At 47.0% G+C, this 18,949-nt stretch overlaps 1 protein-coding gene across 3 annotated transcripts in view; it reads right to left on the bottom strand.

Annotated features, from left to right (window-relative positions):
* Positions 1-1,759: 1,759 nt before the first annotated feature.
* Positions 1,760-18,949, bottom strand: part of LOC133165380 (zinc finger protein 521) — a 72,465-nt gene continuing 55,275 nt past the window's right edge. For all 3 annotated transcript variants that reach the window (XM_061294996.1, XM_061294994.1, XM_061294995.1), the window contains 3 exons: positions 16,815-16,946; positions 12,078-12,193; positions 1,760-2,973 (listed from right to left, as the gene is read on the bottom strand). In XM_061294996.1, coding sequence (XP_061150980.1) covers positions 2,944-2,973; positions 12,078-12,193; positions 16,815-16,946 — 278 coding nt within the window. In that variant the 3' untranslated portion in view covers positions 1,760-2,943. The remainder of the gene's footprint in view (positions 2,974-12,077; positions 12,194-16,814; positions 16,947-18,949) is intronic.

The following is an 18,949-nucleotide window of genomic DNA, read 5'->3' as shown; positions in this document are numbered from 1 at the left end:
GATGATATGGGCCGGTCCGTCTTTGGCAAAGCAAAGTTCTGGACCCGATCGAATGCCCTTGAAGCTTATTAAAAGTGTTTGGCACACGGACATGCTAGCAAAGTTGTTAAATGGATGGCGTGGCTTGCTTTCAGAAAGGCGCTTCATCAACTTGGAACCAACCATCTTGGATTTTGATTGAGGGGTGTTCAAGCTCTCGATAGAAGACACTTAGGATGTGTTTTTCCAATAAGAATAGCAACAAAACCCTAACAGTACAAGATAAAAATGCAAATGAAATTAGATTAAAATTGTTATTAGGGATGAACAATTCGATTTTGTTTTTAATTCTCCAATTCAAATGTTTGCAATGGCAACTTTATGTCAAACGTACGTGCAGGTTTTCTACAGATAAGCATCATTTGTCAGTGGAGCCTCAGAACCAACATGTGTTGAAAAACTAAAGCGAAAGCTTGACGAAACGTTGTAATATCAGCGCTGATGAATCATCAGAGGTGACGGACAGGTGCTGTCGGTTTCATCCCGTTCTGTGAATCCTTTTCTCGGTCTCCTGTAGTGCTGGCGGCTCCCTAAATAGACCTAAAGCGAGGGTGTGTGTGTAGTTTTGTGTGTGTGTACTGCGACCGCACAGGGTGATGGGTAATGGAGTCATTAATAACGCCGACCTCCCTCAAGAAGCTCAGATGTTCGTTAGCCTGAGCCACAAGGGAGCCACTGGCAAATATAAAGCACTTTAATATCAGGGGGGGGAAAAAAATGGTTATTTTTGATGATTGTGTTCATGCTGTCATAGGTCTTGTCTGATAGGTTAATTGCCAGTACACACATTTATAGACTACATTCATGGAGAGCAACCTTGAGGGGCCCAAATTGTCAAAAATAATGTTCAAATAGGAAGGCATTTGTGTCCCTTTTCACTAATGTATCTCATGGGACTAATTATTGGACGCCAGTGCGAGTGTTTGCACCTTATCCAGGGAAAAAAATGAGTTCAAGGATTTTAGTGCCACATCTAATGAGAAGTAACTCAAGAGCTGTAGCAAACTTTACACTTTTATGACAGTCAATAAGGCTCAGTTGTTTAAGGGTTATTAATTTTACAAAATGTTGATAATTGTGATTCCAACTAGGGTAGAACTGCAGTTTGTGGGTTACTGCTACTAAGGCAGGAAACAATACCTTTATCTTCCATTGCATCACATCCAAACAATTCTAAAATCCCACACTACAATATAGCAGCTCACAATCAACATTTATCAACAGAACTTGAAATAAATAAATGCTACTCACTAAAAACCGATGCAGCAGAGCAGACCTCCTTTCTTTGCTTCTGCCTGACCTGTCTGTGTTATCTATCTTTGCATATTGCTCTGAAAATGCTCCAAAACTCAATTAGTGGGTTGAAACAACTGTGTTGCTTGACCTCCACTCTTGAAGTTCACATTTTCTTGAAAAGGGCGCCTTGAAAATGCACTTTGTCATGTTCTCCTCTGAACCAATCTCTGGTGCGCATCCTAAGCTCAACCAATCAGAGGATATGGCTCTGAACTAATCAGAGGACGGAAAAGTAGGACGTCAGATTTACTGACTGAAATCTGATTGGTTACACATAACACAAGAAATTGACATTTAAACGGTGTTGTCAAAGCCAACACTGGGCATCAAATACATAAATAAATAAAAAATAATAAATACTACTGACTAGGCATACATCCTGTTCATATAATTATTTCAATTATGGAAATAAACAAAGACAGCATTTTCCTCATACTTTTTAATATTTCCATCACATGTGCAACACAAAAAAATAGCTCTGCTGAAATACAGAGCTCCATATTTGTACAATACTTTTGAGTAACATTGGCAATAAGTGTCCTCTTGCCGCGGGGAGTTTTAGCCGGACATATCCTGTAAACGGCGTACGAACGATTCTCAAGTCAAAATGTCAAAACATTAAAGTTTCATACAAAAGTGCATCTCAGGTTCAATGAATGCAAAACATTTACACAACCGAATGTTGTTGTTTTTAAAGTGTGTTGCCACGGCGGCTTCCGGCTGGAGCGGAGGGCAACGGAACACTGCAAAGAAGACGAAAAGGGAGCAATGATGTCGGCCACTCTCCAGGAGAGCCAGGGACTAAGTCGAGTACATCCCTAATACGGTAATAAAACTGTATTTCTTGTCAAACCATAGAATTCCAATTGATTCTTGCGCCCTTGTCGAGCAAAAACGTAGAGATAACAAAACATAAAAAAAAAACAAATCCAGTCATCTCCAGGCTTCAATGAGCAGTAAACATCAAGAGTAGAAATGTACAGGTTGAATCAGCGGGCTGGAGACTTCCCATCCCCTTGCTCTCGGAGCCACGTGGGAATTTCTTTCACGCCTCTGTTCAGCAGCCCACCAGGACCACGGGGACCTCACCTTCCACAAATGCGAGTGGCCACATTTGCATATGTCAGCATAATGTCCCGCTTTGCTTCTGAAGACGATACCGTCCTCTCCTCATCCTCTTGATTGAGGCGGAATGCGGAGCGGCCGAAGCTTCTTTTCTTCTTTTTAAAACCGACTGAAGCTGATTGACATTTTTTTTCGTTGTTTTTACAGACAAACATGTTAAACTGTACATTGGCGAATACTGTATAAGATTGCAATATAGCTGAAGTGAAGCAACACATGAAAGAGGGCTATGTACAAGCACATTTTGAAAGTAAACAATGGGCAATGTCATTTTGTGACCTCCCCCCTCCCGCTCACGTCTTTATTTTCGTGCTATGTTTTCTTTTTTTCCTTCTTCGCAGCGGCACGGCCGCCTCGCCACGCCGCTGAATCCTTTAAGCGAGACAGCGAGCGGGACGTTGCACTGGCCATAATTGGCGCTCGGGCTGTATTCTCCGCGTCACGTCTCCCGTTTGGTCGTCGGCGGTGCTCGTCCGGGCCGGGTTAGCTGCTGTGCTGAGTCAACGTGTGGTTCTGCGGGGACACACAAAGAAACACGCTTAATAATGGTCTTGCCGTTTCTTCACACCATTAAACAGGGGTGGAGATGTATCCGGAGTCCGGACCAATTTGAGAATTTTGCTCCCTTTTCAAAATCCTTGATTCAGATGTATGTCTGACTTGGGCTGCCCACAGACCGATATATAAACAAAAATGTTCTTTTTGTCCACATCCTGGTCTGAAGGTACACACCATGCTTTGATTTGATTCTTGACATTTCAACATCATCCCATCAGGCTTTCATTATCCCCATTCCAATTAACTTGCACCTGAGTCAGACGTGCACGCTCTCAAATCGATACCCTCTGGATGCAGCGCGCTAAAACCCGCTTCTGACACCAAAGCACAACACCTCTGACAGATAGATAACCCCCACCTTCTCCATGCTGAAAAAATATTACATCCCAATCAAAGACTGTGGCCATGGAAACAAATCCATAACGAGGCACTGGCACACCGGACGGAATACCGTCCCTTGGAGTCTTGTTTATTTATCTCGCGCTGCCATCGAATCAATGTATGCACTACGAAAAAAAAAAAAAGGATTATCAAAGCGGCCGGTGACTTTTTTTTGTACATATGTAATGCTGCAAAAGGGACCGTGTCGACTTTTTGTTGTTTCATCCACGTTGATGAAGACACACCGACGCGTGGTTGTCGCGGGGCAGCTGTGCCAGGTTTTTTTAAAGGGAGCGTGGACCGGGAGGGGGGTGTAACTGGTGTCCCTGGTGGGCGGAATCCAGGTCATCTTTTGAAGTGACTGCTAATCCCTTTAATGCAAACTACATGCCCCACTTGCCGCGCTCACTTTAAAACACGGCCTCGGACTCCTGTCGACTGGCACGGACTTAGACGCACCTGTCACACGCCAGCGCAAGAGTGGGCTCATCATTATTGGACGCAAATAATCACATGGACCAGGCAATGTGCTGAGAGATATTTCATAAGTGACGATGCCTGCGTGTTTTATTTTCTGACGTTGGCCAACAAAATGGAGCATTCTTATCAGTGCTAACGCTAAGGCATGATTTTTTTTCTTCTCTTCAATGAGGTGTACCTAATAAAATGAGCTACACCGAGTTGTTGGAATATAGCACAGCGAATACCAACAAAATAATACTTCTATTCATTGCTAACAATAATAATCCATGACGGGACCCTCGCAGCCTCATTTTCACGGCGGCGTGACAATAAGATCGAACTTTGATGTCGTGCAAAAAAAATTTTGCATCAGCCATCTGTCGAGTATTCCCATCTTTCTTATTTTGGGCATATTGAGGCACCTGAAAATGGGATTCAGAAAGCCCCCTAATATTTGTATTTGATAACCACAAGAAGGTGTGATTATTTTGGTGGTATTGTGCGTGGTCCCCCTTCCGCACCGTCTCTCGGGCATCAGCGGTGGGCGACTATTAACCCCCATCGCGTCGCTCGCCTCCCTCGTTACCCTTCCGTCTGCCTCCGGATGAAGCGTTTAAACGCCTCCACGGCTTTCCCTTCAGCTGCGGCGATTACTCCCCGACAGGTGGGGTAATAAGCAGTTTGACGGGGGAGCAGGGAGAGTGACCCTCCCGTAGGGCTCGCCCCTCCCCTCCCTCTTTTCCTTAAATAGAGAAGGCCCCGGACAGGCTTCTCGGCTTGCCTTCTTGCAGAAATAAAGCTCCTCTAAGTGAGTCTGGGAGGAAAGTCCCCATGGGCCGGTGCTACAAACCCAGCCCCCTTTCCGCCTTTCCTTTCCTTTCCTTGCCTCCCTCCCTCTCTCGCTCCCCTCCGGTGAAGACATCCTTGGTGTTGCTGAGGAGGGACAGGAACGCGGCAACCTTATTAATGAATGCGGCGCATTACCCGTCAGCCCGACTCCTCGACTGCTCCCGAAGGCCCCCGCAGTACGTGACTTCAAATGGCAGGATATTGACACGGAGAGAGCAAAGCGGCGAGACTCGATGTGTGTGTGTGTGTGTCAGTGCCTCTGTGTGGCGAGAGGGAAACAGACAGAAAATTTGTGCGAGCACCTCGGCGGGCATGTGTGTGCGTGGAGCCCAAAGGATCCTTGGATATAATGTAGGGCTCGTAACAGCTATTAGAGGGGAAAATAACCCCTCTGGGGAACGGCTCCTACCCCCTTCCACCGCCATCACAGTATGTCCCAGCTTTGTCTGAGACACACACACACACACACACACACTGCATCCCTACCTTTCCCTTAGACACGCCACTAGTTCCCCTCACTGAGGGCTTTCTCAAGGACGGTGTTAAACGACTTCAGTGGCAACCATGCAGACTAAAGGGAAATGGGGGGGAAAGATGAAGGGTGCTGTTGAAAGATTGAAAATGAAACCGATAGCGTCATCTCGGCGGACGCTAAACTCCGCAGAGTCCCGACTGTGAGTGACGGAGAGTTAACGTCGACTTTTTTTCCCTGTGAGCTCGGTGCTTTCGGTCGGCCGCTACGCAGTCGTATTTTAGCCTCGAGTGTAGCGGGACTTTTTACGGCGTGCCATAGCAAGAGCCCTAGTGAGTTTTTATTTCGAAGTAGGTCGTCATAGCGCACGGTAGCTAGCCCGACTTAACCTTTGAGATTTCTGCTTACAGTTCATTCATGGTCCATGTAGGAATTTAGAAAAGTTTTCATGAAATCTAAACGGCCATATTTGACACATTGAGCTGAATTCTATTTAATTTGCACCTCTTAGCTAATATATGATCTATTAATCAATTAATATAGTCATCTGCTGCTACCCACTGCCTCATTTACCCGGCAACAGTGGAAAAAGGGGAGCGGACCTACCCGCAATTCTTTTTTTTCGACTTAAATCACAGTGCGGGCTCAACGCTAGTTGAAGCAAATTAGACGTGGAACAGGAATGGAGCAAAAAAAGGTCCAGGCGGCAAGTCGGATGTCACTAATGGTGTCACACCAGAATGACTGCAATTTAGGATTAGATGGCCTCCATTAAGCCTTTTAGCGCTCGTCTCAACGCCATTCTTGGATGGCGTCCTATTCCCCCGGAAGCTCGGCCGTTCCCCCCAAACCTTAATCCCCTCCTCCACCCTGGAAGCTTGTGCAAAAAATAAAACGGCCATCGCAACTAAATTAGATTTATCTTCTATCACTGATGTGCTTCTCCACTATATCAAGATGGGCAGTGCCTTCTTCTTCTTCTCCGTTCCCTGGGTGCTGCTGTTCAAGCCCTCTTTCATGTGATTTCATCACCCCACAGCAACCTCCTCCAGGGCAAGAAGAAAAGGAGGAGGCAGAACACCCTCCAGCATGCAAACAGGTGCAACGCCTCGTTCTGAGTTGAAGGCAGCGGCTGGAAGGAGAAGTTGGAGGGAAGCAGCCGGATGGGGAGTTGATTTAGGATCACTCTTTAGATGGCGGGCCTCCGCCGAGAGCGGCCGTTCTCCGCTGAGGCAAGCGAGGTGAGCGGCTTGCGTCAGCGCCGCAGAGGAAAGAGCGGACGGACTTGTCTCTTGGCTTTCATCCGGGCGAGCCGCATTAGACACGAGCTCTTATCGTAGCACATCACAGAGAGGGAAGATGTCGGGCTTAATCGCGGCTCGAAAGATGTTTGATTGGTATCGTGTTAATACCTGCAAAGCGGCCTCTTGCCTGTTGTTTTCAGCATGTAGCTTTCAAGCCGAGCTTTAGCGAGCGGTTAAGGAAGCAGAGTTCACGCAAAAAAGGATTTCGAACGGCCGCTGCTCTTTGAAAATGCGCTGTGTAAATAAAGTTGTATTGTGTTCTAAGTAAAGTTGAATAAAGTTTGACTCAATCGCCCCGCACTGCATTTTGGATGACGCGCAAAAGTTCGACTTGTGCTGTGTTCAAAACAAAAGGCGAGGGCGTTGCATCCAGGCTCCATCTTTAATGGTGCGTTGAACTCAGTCCAGTATCGACTGCGAGCGAGCTGAGCGTTCCCCACGGTAAACCTTCCCCGTCTTTGACCTCAGGCCAGGCTTAGCGCCGGCCAACTTAGCCCGACGACGAGCACAATCAAATAAATAAATAAATAAATAAATAATTGAGCAGTTGGCATTCTCCACAGTCATCACTTATCGGGCCGCGGGGAGGGATGACCCGCCCAAAACACCCGCGTTGTGCCACAAACCCGCCTGGTTTCCCTGGCAACAGACTGTCTTGTTTGAGGAGAGCTACCCGGGGGAGTCGTGGCGGTACAGTAACGGCCGACAAACAAGCGGCGATCTCCGCGCCTTCATATTCCCACCAAATACTCAAGCTCAAAATGGCGGCAAACGTTTCTGAGGTGTAACCGGGGACGACGGACCACTGTTTTTTTTTTGGGGGGGGGGGCTTTGTTGTTGTGAATGATAGTCATTAGCCTGTCGTAGCAGACAATCGAACGGCGCTGGAATCGGGCCGTGCAGCGATCCCGCTGTTTGACTGAGGTAGCAAAACAAGTGCACAACTGCTGTGTTATTATGGGGCCTCATTAAGTGAGGGGAAGGTGGGAGACGGGCGAGGGGAAGCGTCAGCCAGAGGGCCGGCGAGGGGAAGGAAAAGAAGAAAAGAGGAAACACAAGAGAGCCATACAGAGTGTATTTGGAGGTGATGGCAACACACACACGCACACACTTGCACACACAGATGCCTTTCCAGCCAAAATGAAGACTATGACTAAAGAAGCCAATTAAAGGCTTTCTTAGGGGAGCCATCTTGGGAGGGGGATGGGTCTTCCTGGGACATGAGCCCTGGGCAACATCCCCTAATTAGACAGAGCGAGGGGGGAGGATTTCTGCCTGTCACTGGGAAGGAGACAAGGTCCATGGGGTTCCGCATGTCACTCCCAGAAACCAAAACCACAATTACTCTCGCATTTAACCACTTGAGTCTGAGATGTGACGCCAAAGCTGAACGCACGCACCTTCCGGATCGATCCACGTAGAAGTTCGTAGAGCTCATCTGCTCGATTTTATTTTGGGAAGCCAATCAGAGCTTTTAAGTGACCCACGATGGGCGTCATTCGTTCGACGACACTTTTGGCAACCGGAAACCGCTGTTGGAATTCAGGAGGGAACAATTGGGAGACTACTTCGAGAATCCGGGGTAGTACGTTCCGAGGTACGCGGATTTTCCTGAGAAGCGCCGACACGTTGTTGATTTCTCACAGTCACGGCGGAAAGTAAAGACGACATGTTTGCGTAAGAGACGCGTCGACGGATCGGGGCGCAGCGCGCCGAGCGAGCATCTCTTCTTTGTTTGGATTTAACTTTCCCTGGTGGCGCAACACAGGGAAGGAAAAGAGCTCAAAGGCTTCTGGGAGTTTTTTGTCACGTCTCCCCGCGGACAACGTGCTTGCGTGCACATAGCAGACCCTGGGAGAGACCGCCACAAAGACAAACACACACACACATGCGAGTGGGAGAAAATCCTCCCAGGATGGCGAGGTCTGTCATGCTGTCTAATTCTGATGCACCTTCACAACAAGAGCGCCACAATGGTGACAACATCACTCACCATCTGAGACTGTTTACGTCCCCCATTACAGTAACGCCGCTACACTTGTGTAGGTAATTAGAAATAAGCTTAAATATTAATGACGGCTCCTCACAAGCTGCCGTTTTCCCCCCTTCTCATTCATCGTTGTTGGGCTTGTAGCATTTTGAAACGGTGACAGAATCCGAAGCACCCGAGGTGACAAAGACGAAAACAAGTTGTCATATGAAAGGGGGGGGAAAATACATACGCAACTTTCAAAGGCGTGAAGAGCTGTCACGATCAAGATCTTTCCAGAAACGGGCCGTTTGAAAGACGCTTAGGGACAAACAAGGAGAGCTTTGGTTTACCTTTGGGATGCGGGGCATTCGGGGTGTTTCAAATTCGGAAGGAATTATGTATATTAAACAACAGTGCATTCAATTCAATTGAGAAAAAAAAATCAAATTATGGCTTTATTTCCCTGACATGTTTCTTTCCTGACTGTCCATTTTCTTAATTTCGGCGCTGGATGGACGCCACATGGCTGTTTACACTGACCCGGTGACCGCCAAGCCAATAAATACGCTTAATTAAAACGCCGGAATTGGTCACAGCGTGGCAATCACTGGCATCACGCGGGGAGAGGAGACTCTCATTTGAGCAGAAGGCGATGCAGATGAGCCCTCGTCACTCATTAAGGATGGCGCCCATTGTCTACAAAGGAATCCTTTTGGAAGATACTCCAATTAAGGTATGTGGTTAGCAGGAAGCCATGCAGCCACCCACCATTTTTGATGTAAAAAGTCTACAATTTGATGAATTGATTGATTATCTGTGTGCCGCTCGCTAGTCAAAGTTGTGTGGAAGAAATTTTGCGCTGACCAACCAAAGGAAATCTGCTGATGTCATTGAGGGCCAATTGAGGTTGTAAATGTAGGTCAAGTGCTTTTAGGCCAGCAGAATGATTGCCGTCGTACCAAGACTGACCTGTGGGAGGCAGCGTGGTGCCTCCAGACTGTCGGAAAATACAAAGAACAAGTAGAAGAACTATTCGCGATTTTCTCCTTGTTTTTACTGTAGTGAACGCAACAAACGCTGAACACAACCAGTAACAAACTACAAAGTACAAATTCATTCTTGTGAGGGTTCGACTTGTATATGGCATTTTGAGGACTACATTAATTATTATTAATTTACAACTACATTGAAAGGCAAATTTGAGCCAGTCCAGAATCAGGACCGAGACGTGGCTTCCCTCTGCCGCATCGCTGCGGAATCCAAACTTGAGGGCTTCTTCTTAAAGCGACTCGCCGCACTCTCTCCGAGATGTCAGATTTAAGCTGCGGCTAATAGCGCGCGTCCATCAGTTAATGAATCCGCCTAATTAATCGGGGCCGAACGGGATGGCGGAGGAAGTTTGTTATCGGGTCTCGCGTAGCAGTGTGGCTTTCGCAACCACCCGAGGGAGGGACTTTTTTTCAGGCTGGTAGGAGAAGGAGAGTTTCTTGAACTGAAAAGACAAGCCTAGATGTGTCTCCATGAGGGTCGGCGAGCGCTTGCCCTCCCCATCAGCACCTCGTGAAATATCTCGACTTTACTCTATATTTTAATGGCGTGAGGAGGAAGGGGGGTGCAGGGGGCTGGCCTCTGGAGAGCCGCGGCCTGCATCTATCTGACTTGTATTGTTTTGTCTGTGAAGGGAAGGAGATGATTCTCCTTTGGAATGTGGATTCCGGGGCACAGTGGCCCAGGAGTCAGTCAATCTGACCAGTCGGAGGGGGGCCGCCTGGCGGGGGGTCCTCGGAGGGCTGATTAGACGGATGCACTCCCATCATCCATCTCGACAGGCTGGTGAAAATTGGCTAGCCCCCTCGCAGGGTAGAGTTCACCAGAGTGGGGGAGGTGGGGGGGGAGAGGCTGCGAGGCGCCGCACGCTGGATACCTGTCACAGCCTTTGGTCTGTTCCAGATTAATAAAATATCCTTCCCGTTCGCCTTTACCTGCCGCGGCGGCACTACGTGCCGGCCGCCCCCTTGACCCCTACGGCCGAGGAGCCAAAGTGTCAGGGAAAAAAGTGCAAGACAGCAAACACCGGGAGCTTCCACGTCTGGCGCCGCTGCTGGAAGACAGTCCGACTTCACACGGACTGACAAAGGAGCAGCGTGTGTCAGGGAGACGTGCAACTCGCAACTTGCAAGCATTTATTGTGGGCCAAAGAGTAAGTTGGTCTCACTGAAAGTCAAATCAAAGCCATACAGTCATAAAAGTGGTGTTTTGTTTTGTGATACTACAACTTTTATTGTAAAAGGTTGCACCTTCAAAATAAAAGCATAGAGTTAAAAAATACTTTTAGGGCTCTATTAGACTTACTATAAACTATTGGGTTATAATGCACAGCAACCATTGTGTTATTCTATACGTGCTGTTTGTGATCAACTCACTTGGAAGGCTCCGGAGCACAGGTAGACTATAATGATCGTCTTTGCCCTCCCCCCTAGTTCCTTCCTGCTTTCACAACAAAGTGCCACAGGTCTGTCATGTTGTGCTCTCATCTCCTAACACAAAGTGTAAAAGCGTGTTATCATACGTGGAACAGCACCTCGGGGACACGGGGCATGTCGAACCATCCGAGTTCATGGGAGGAAAATTGCTTTTCATCAGCATAGGCAGGTCCACTTCCTGATTTTTACTTTGATCAAGTCCATAGACCGCTCGCAATATGATGAGCGGGCTAACAAACCGGCTGCGCTCACTCCCACAACGGCGCAAGCGGCAATTTACTGGGCACCAAAATAAATCCCTGACATTGGCTGGAGGAAATAATATAGTTGAAGCATGACTTATTGTGCTAAATAATCCACAATCCCTGTTTGTTTAATTCATGTTTACAGAATTTCAATGAGTGCCAGATAATGATCCCATTCACCTTCCTCCTGGCAGACTCACTGCGTGGCGTGCAGACAAGCTCTTCTTCTGGCTACCTGCTCATCGCGCATTCAGGAAAGCGCGTTTGGAGACGAGCACCTCATTTGTTTCTTTTTACCCTCGCTGGCAAATTAAGGGAAAACGCCAGTGATTAGAGCAGAACAAGGTGCTTTATGGAGTAAGGTTTTAATGATTCATCTTCAAACGCTAATAAAAAATGATGCCATGTGCACTATGGAGAATCCCCCAAACACGCACGCACACACCACCAGTGTAATGAAATAATAAGGAATGTTTCATTTTTGCTCACACTCCCTGAGGATAAAAGAAGGGGAAAAAAGATTGCCAGAAAACGGATTATCTCTCCAACGCTACGAGTTCACAAGTCCAACTAGTAACTTTGTTGAAGGGCAGATATGTATCCGCCCCGCCGCCCCCTGGAGGAAAACACTCCTATTTAGCCACGAGGCCTCCTCTGCGATTGGATGTGGAGATGCAGCCGTTTTGACTCGCGCCATCCGTGTTTTTTTTTTTTTTTTGCCTCTGCGCCGCGCGTAATTACAGCTTCAAAAAGGAGCATTGGGCTAATCCCTTCATTCCAGATATTTTACTGCTCCGCCGGTCTAATAAGCAAATCAAATCGTATCTGGGAATCACAAATGAGTTTTCCGACGGTCTGAAGTAATTCCTTGCCACGTTAGGGAGCGGATACCTGTAATTCCGTTTGGAAGAAGAACTTCTGAGGACACTGCGAACAGTCGTAGATCTTATCCTCTTGGCCGTGAGCGGAGAAGATGTGCTGCTGAAGCTTATTGGCCTGCACAAACACTGTGGACGGAAGAAGAAGAAGAAGAATTAAGATGATGCTATCGGCGTGCATCTCATGTTCTAAAACGACGACTCCGCTCGTGCAAATGGGAGCCGGTCTAATTCTCGCTGCCTGGATGGAAATAAATGCAATGACGAGAGGACATGTCAAATGGCAAGGTGAAAGAGGGAATGACAAACAATGGACACGATATTACAACTGTTAAGAGGTTTCATTGGAAAATAACAATTGATAGGTTAGCAGTGATAAACTTCACGACACGTGCTCGTGAATTTATTGTCTGTTTAGAGCGTACGGTGGAAACAAGGATAAGAAAATATTCCATCATCTATCTATCTATCTATCTATCTATCTATCTATCTATCTATCTATCTATCTATCTATCTATCTATCTATCTATCTATCTATCTATCTATCTATCTATCTATCTATCTATCTATCTATCTATCTATCTATCTATCTATCTATCTATCTATCTATCTATCTATCTATCTATCTATCTATCTATCTATCTATCTATCTATCTATCTATCTATCTATCTATCTATCTATCTATCTATCTATCTATCTATCTATCTATCTATCTATCTATCTATCTATCTATCTATCTATCTATCTATCTATCTATCTATCTCTTTTTTTTTATAATAGTCCCAGTGTTTGGCTCAAATAATTTTTATAATTTTTTAATAAATATATATATATATTTTTTTATAATAGTCCCAGTGTTTGGCTCAAAGTTTTTTTTTTAGGACCGTAATCTTGTAAGATTAGAATGAATCGTTGGCCTGCACAAAGCGTGGCGAACAAAAGGCATGCAGGGGGGACCTCGCTGCAAGCATTCCTCCAACAAAGGCGGCATCATAATTGCATTTGCCTGAATGAAAATTGAAGAGACGATGTCAAACGGCAAGGAAAACGACTTAATTACAAACAAACGAGCGCTGCATTGTCGTTACAACAACCTTGTTATGTGATATAATTGAGAAAGAAAAAAAAAATGTAACAATTGAGATGTTATCAGCAACGGTCAAATCCACAGCATGGGCGTTCCCAAATGCATATTGTGTGTCGGGAATAATAAGGCTCCTTATTTAGCACCGCGGTGGGAACAACAAGGCGGAAAATAAACAAGCGGCAAAATTGGCATAGCTTCAAGTGCAAAACATGGCCTCCATTAGTCAACATGGCTAATTATATTGACAATATAAATATTCATGCGCTACTTATTCATGCCGCCACCATATCAACACACTGGCACTTTAAACACATATATAGATATATATTTGCGCTTTAATGAAGCCAGAGTCCACATTGGCAGAGCCAAGGGGGATGGCGGTGGCGGCGGTGTAGGTGTTGAGCTGCTGTGCCTTCAACGCGTGGGTGTGTTTCAACGTCCTCCGAGGAACACTTCAAACGCGTCGTTTGTTATCCCGGACCCCTGTGCTTTAACGACGGCCGTCCGATCTCAAAGGGAAAGAAGTTACCATGCAGGGGCCTTCATTTGAATTTCTTACAGCTCAAAATAACTTTGCTTCTAATAAATGCAATGTGGAGCCACGCGGAGATGGAGGAAGGTGCTCGGGCATGGGGCATGCGTGTGTGTGTATGTGTGTGTTGGGGGGGGGGCAAGGTGATGTGACATGAAGTTGTCCAAACAGAATAATGCACTCTAACCACAAATAGAAACTCACAGAAATGACATCGGATATTGAGAAGGTTATTGAATGAAATATAATAAATAAGGGTACATTCATTTCTTTACTAACAGGTGGCTGGTGCAGAAAGCATCTTTTGTCTGAGCGCTAACGACAACAACCTGATTCTTTATTATTAGCGGCGTGTTTTTGCGTGCATATGCTAAAGAGCAGCAGGTCAGGGCGACGGCAGGAAGCCCTCATTATGTCTTTGGCTAGCACAGGAACAAGTCGATACAGCGAAAATAAAAATGGATCCGAGATGCGGGGGGGCCTTCAAACGCTGAACACAACGGCGATGACCAGAGGCAGACGCTTCACCACGTCGACTCGCAATACCGGACACAAATGTGTTTAAAAGTAACTGGGAAAACATTTGCTTGAAAAATATGAAAGTAGCTAAAAGCCTGCCTCCGCTAGGTTGTGGTTTGGACAAGCGCAACCAAAGAGGATAGCTACCGCTAAGAGGAAAGCAACTTTTAGTGGAGTCGGCAGGCCGTCGAGAGTGTCGAGGCTGACGGGGATGCGGGGGCCCGAGGTCTCCTCGCTGTGGGGGATATTAAGCCCTCTGATTGGCTCTCAGGGGCCACCCATGGCAGACATGTCCTGTTCGACAGGCCCCGGCTCATCTCTATTTTGGCACTCTCTGCAGGCTGCGTTGCACCAATACTAAGTTGTTTGAGCAGAGAGGCAAACAAAGTTAACAATCGCCCACTTTTCTCCCTGCTTTTCATTTATTTATTCCTCTAAGCTATGTGTTTTGGTTGCCGCCGCTTAATCACGAATGCGGAGGATGTTCTGCAGCCAAACAAGTCAAGAGACAATCGCTACAACTTTAATGGCGATGCAAGCAGGCACATGGAAGCTCACTAATGGCGAGCAAAGTCACACTCTCAGGCCATGTGACTTCTCTTAGCCAATGAGGGAAGGCGAATGAAATGTAATGCTATCTAACAGTCACATCGTTTTTTAATTTTGGGAATTTGTGACAAGCTCGTAGCTTTCGTACTTTTATCAAGCTCCAGGTTCCGTGTGTGCTACTTTCATCAGGCAGAGTTTCTTGTATTTTGTTTGTTTTAAGTGCATATTCCCAATCACAATATCCACAGCAGGCCTGCCTTGCTTCCTTGCTGCCTTGCTGCCTTGCTTCCTTGCTGCGGCTCCTAAGGGTGCAAGCAGACACTTCTAGCTGCAGGCTCCCCCACTTCTGAAACCTGTCAAATGTGTCCTGGGAGAGTCAGCCTGCCTCTCATCATCCAGGGGCTTGTGGACCTCTCTCTCCATTTACCCTTCCTCTCCCCCCACATCTCCTCCCCCTCTTCCACACTTTCATCTCACATCCAAACTTGCCGGTTGCAACCTTCTCAGCCTCCTCCCGAGTTTTTTGTATTTTTTTTTTTTTGGTCTCCTTTTCTCCTCTAGTTTGTCTATGACTTACTTTGACTCGCACTTTCCCGCCAGTCACTTTTTTGGGGCCAGATTTGTCCTCTTTTTGTCCCCTGTGGTGGTGATAGACACGTGTGTCAATGAACGATTGGACCGCCCACCACGTCGCACGAAGCTTCTCAACTGTACTTTATTTATCGAGCGCTTTCACGGCAGCTGAGAGTTTACGGAACATCCGAGATCAAACATAAACAATAATGCAAACATGACAAAGCAAGAACGGTGAGACTAAATGCCTGGAAAAGCATTTCAAATGAAAAATGTCAGCTGAAGTCAACGGGTCGCAAATTTGAAGGCTCCCTCCACAGCAGGAGATGTTTTCCCTGTTTGTGGTCCAGAATAGAAATAAATCTCGCCTGTTGGTTTATTTAACAATGGACCAACATTTTTCTGTATTTTAATTCCACCTTCATGTACAAACTTTGACATAATTCCACCTTTAAAGTTCCGACGGACAGAAAGTTACAGCCTAGCATCATCATCGGCTTTTCCGCAATGGCTTTAACTCGTCTGTCTACTCTGTGACTACTGTCTTGAGGGTCCCCCCCTTCCTCAATCCCCCCACCCCTTGGTGCACCGTGATCAATACGGACGCGGAGGGAGAGCAGGGTGACTACCTGTCCGTCAAAGCTGGTGGAGGAAAATGAATGCTCAGAGGAGGCATGCTGTGTATATTAAATCAGCCGGGACGGGAGAGAGAGGCCTATATCAATAGGCTGCAGCTAAAAAGAGAGATGGAATGGCAGAGGAGCAGGCTTATTATGCTTTGGGACTACTTTTTTCCATTTTTTATTTTGCTCTTTCATTTCAGTGAGTTTTGATTACTCTTTATTCATCCAAAATGCTTCGTTTGAATAAAATGCCATTTTACTGTTAGTTTTGCTTCACTATAATAACCTTGATGAGAAGAAAAAAAAAAAAAAAGCCAGCTAATGGTTTTAATTGACGTATCAAGTGTGCTGGGCGAAAGGGAAGGAAATGAGCTGAGAACTTCCAAAGTGCAAAAGAAGACTAAAGAGCTGAGGCGGAGAAATAACAGTGAAGAGCCCAAGTTAACGACTTTGCAGATTTCATTATGGAGATAGTTAACCCTGTTGACACTGAAGGAGGGCGCTCTCCTCTCGAGAGGAGCGAGCTCCTTCCACCTCCACGCGCAGAGACAGATGAGATCATTACAGCTATCAGCGCCACTGCCATCCACAATTAGCACATGACCCCCCCCCCCCCTCCCTCCCCCACAAACACCACCTCCGCTCGCCTCGTGATGTCGTCCTCCCCCTCTCCCCTCCTGACACTTCCCGAGGCCCCCCGATAGCGGAAGCCATTTGGACTAAATAAGGAAGCGCATGCAGAAGAAGTTCTCCCTGCTTTAGTCCAAGCACCTGCTTTGACCTTTCCCAACTCATTTGGCTTGAAGATGCAAAGTTGAGCGGAAATATCTGACTTGCGTCGAAAAGAGCAACACACACACACACACCTGTGAAGCAGACAGGACACTTGAAGGTTCCGCCCATCCCCTCGAAGCTGTGCTCGATCAGATGGCATTGAAGCTTGGCCGGCGAGTCGAACGACTGACTGCAGAGTTTGCATTCGTGGTTCAAGCCCTCCTCTGCAAGACAACAAAGCACTCATGAGTGGCTTAAAGAAGCAGTCATAGTAGCAAATCATTTTCAATATTCAGCAGAAGATCACTTCGAAATGGTTGATTGAAGTCATTCACGGCAGCAAAACTCATCTCATCACCCCTTGTACGACACCTCAGGTCGGAAAAGCGCAGATGCCCGCTCCATTTCTCCTCCCCGCTTCACCACATCGGAATAGATCAATTTGCCACTTGGCTTAAATCATTTAGACAAACTCCACACATTCGTTTCCCAGCTCGGAAAATCTCGCCGAGTCAGCCTTGTGCGGAACGACCCATCTCCAGCATGTCAATAAAAAGCCCATAATGTCTGCCACGGGGGCCAGACGGCTTCTCCATTAAACTCCCGCTGGTCAGCGTTCGCTACGGGGAGGATGGATGCACCAGGGATGCTTCTTTAGGCTTCGTCCACGTTCCTGACGTACCGGAAGAATTGGATGCAAAGTGCATGAAAATCAATTCTATCGAGCAAAATGGGAGGAAAGCACGTGTTGGAGTTACTCGACCTCGCTTCCGCTTAAGGACACATGAACGATGCCGCTTGACATGACAAGCTAGCAGGTTGTTCAGGGTTTAACGCAGCGACACCGAGGTTAGGCTGATCACAGTGTTGTTTGCCGCAGCCCGCGCATTTGACAGATGAGCTAGCGCAGCCTAAATATAGTTCTGAGTGGAGCAGCCGAAGAGGAGGAGGAGGAAGAGGAGGGAAGAGTTTATCCATCCAGCCAGCCAGTCAGCACGAGCACGTCTGCCCTCTTTGATCATCATTCACTCGGCTCGTGCGTGTGTGTTGGGGAGTACGCGGAGGTCAAGCGTGCTGCAGGGTTCACTCATCTATGCTGCCGCCATATGCGCAGCCCCTCGCTTGACCCCGGCCGGCGCACGACGCGCTCCCGTCGGACCTGCTGCCCTGCTTCATTATGCAGAAACCTCCGCACCTGCCCGACTGACCCGTGGACGTGTGTGTGTGTTTGGGAGCAGGTGCATGGAGGCAAAGTTGCAAGAATGCAAGTGTTGTGTTTCAAATCCAACAGTGGACGAAGTAGCGTTACCGCGGGCCGTTCCATTTTTAAAAAAGGGTCAATTGAGTTCTGTAAAAGAAATAAACAAACAGTTGGGTGCTGTCTTTTTTTCCCGGCGAAGTGAAACATGACAACCGGCGAATATGTTTGGAATACCCGTGCACTGAGCCTGAGCGACAGTCGGAGGAGCAAGCTAACTAGATTAACCACATCTTCTTCTTCTCTCTGATTAGGCTGAAGTCACTTCCTGTTCCTCCCTTGTGAGATATCTGGGGGAGGAACGGCAGCATCCATGGCCGTGTGTCCCCGAGTGCACTGCTCGCAAAATCCTTCAGATGCCGACTTCTCCCGGGCCTCTAAGCGTCTGACACCAGAAAAGTAAGCCCATCTGCATATCCACAGGGCTTCGTCTTCCCGGGGCTGATGCTTTATGTATTTCACAGCTCCTTAAAACACAAACGGCTAATATCCCTCCCATGCGGTGGCACCACAAGTGGGAGAAGAACCGTCTTTATTTCTTTTTTCCATCCTGGCTGAAGTTCATGCGCCGTTGAAGGTTGTTTGGGGAGCCGGCGCTCGCCGCTCTCGGGCTGGCATGCTTTAGTAAATCCTTGATGTAACAGGACAGGAGTCGCTGCCTGGTCAATTCTGGAAGTCTTCAATCCGCTCGTCTTCATTTTGCTTGGGAGCGGATCAACTGACAGCCAGTGAAGAAGACGAAAGTAACTGAAGATGTTCCAGTTAATAATTAAGTACAGGCAGGGCAATTAATGAAAGACTCTCATATGCTTCCAACATCATCAGGCCAGCTCGTTCGGACTGAACTCCAATGCTCATGTAGAATTGTTAACAAGCCAACACATTAAACAATAACCCAGATTCTAACCTTAAAACCGGGACAAAAACCCAACCTGAAGAACCAAAATGGAATCCTAAGGCGCTCATCGT

Source organism: Syngnathus typhle, linkage group LG13, assembly GCF_033458585.1.
Source record: "Syngnathus typhle isolate RoL2023-S1 ecotype Sweden linkage group LG13, RoL_Styp_1.0, whole genome shotgun sequence".
Lineage (NCBI taxonomy): Eukaryota > Metazoa > Chordata > Actinopteri > Syngnathiformes > Syngnathidae > Syngnathus > Syngnathus typhle.
This window is presented reverse-complemented; position numbering and strand designations above follow the sequence as displayed.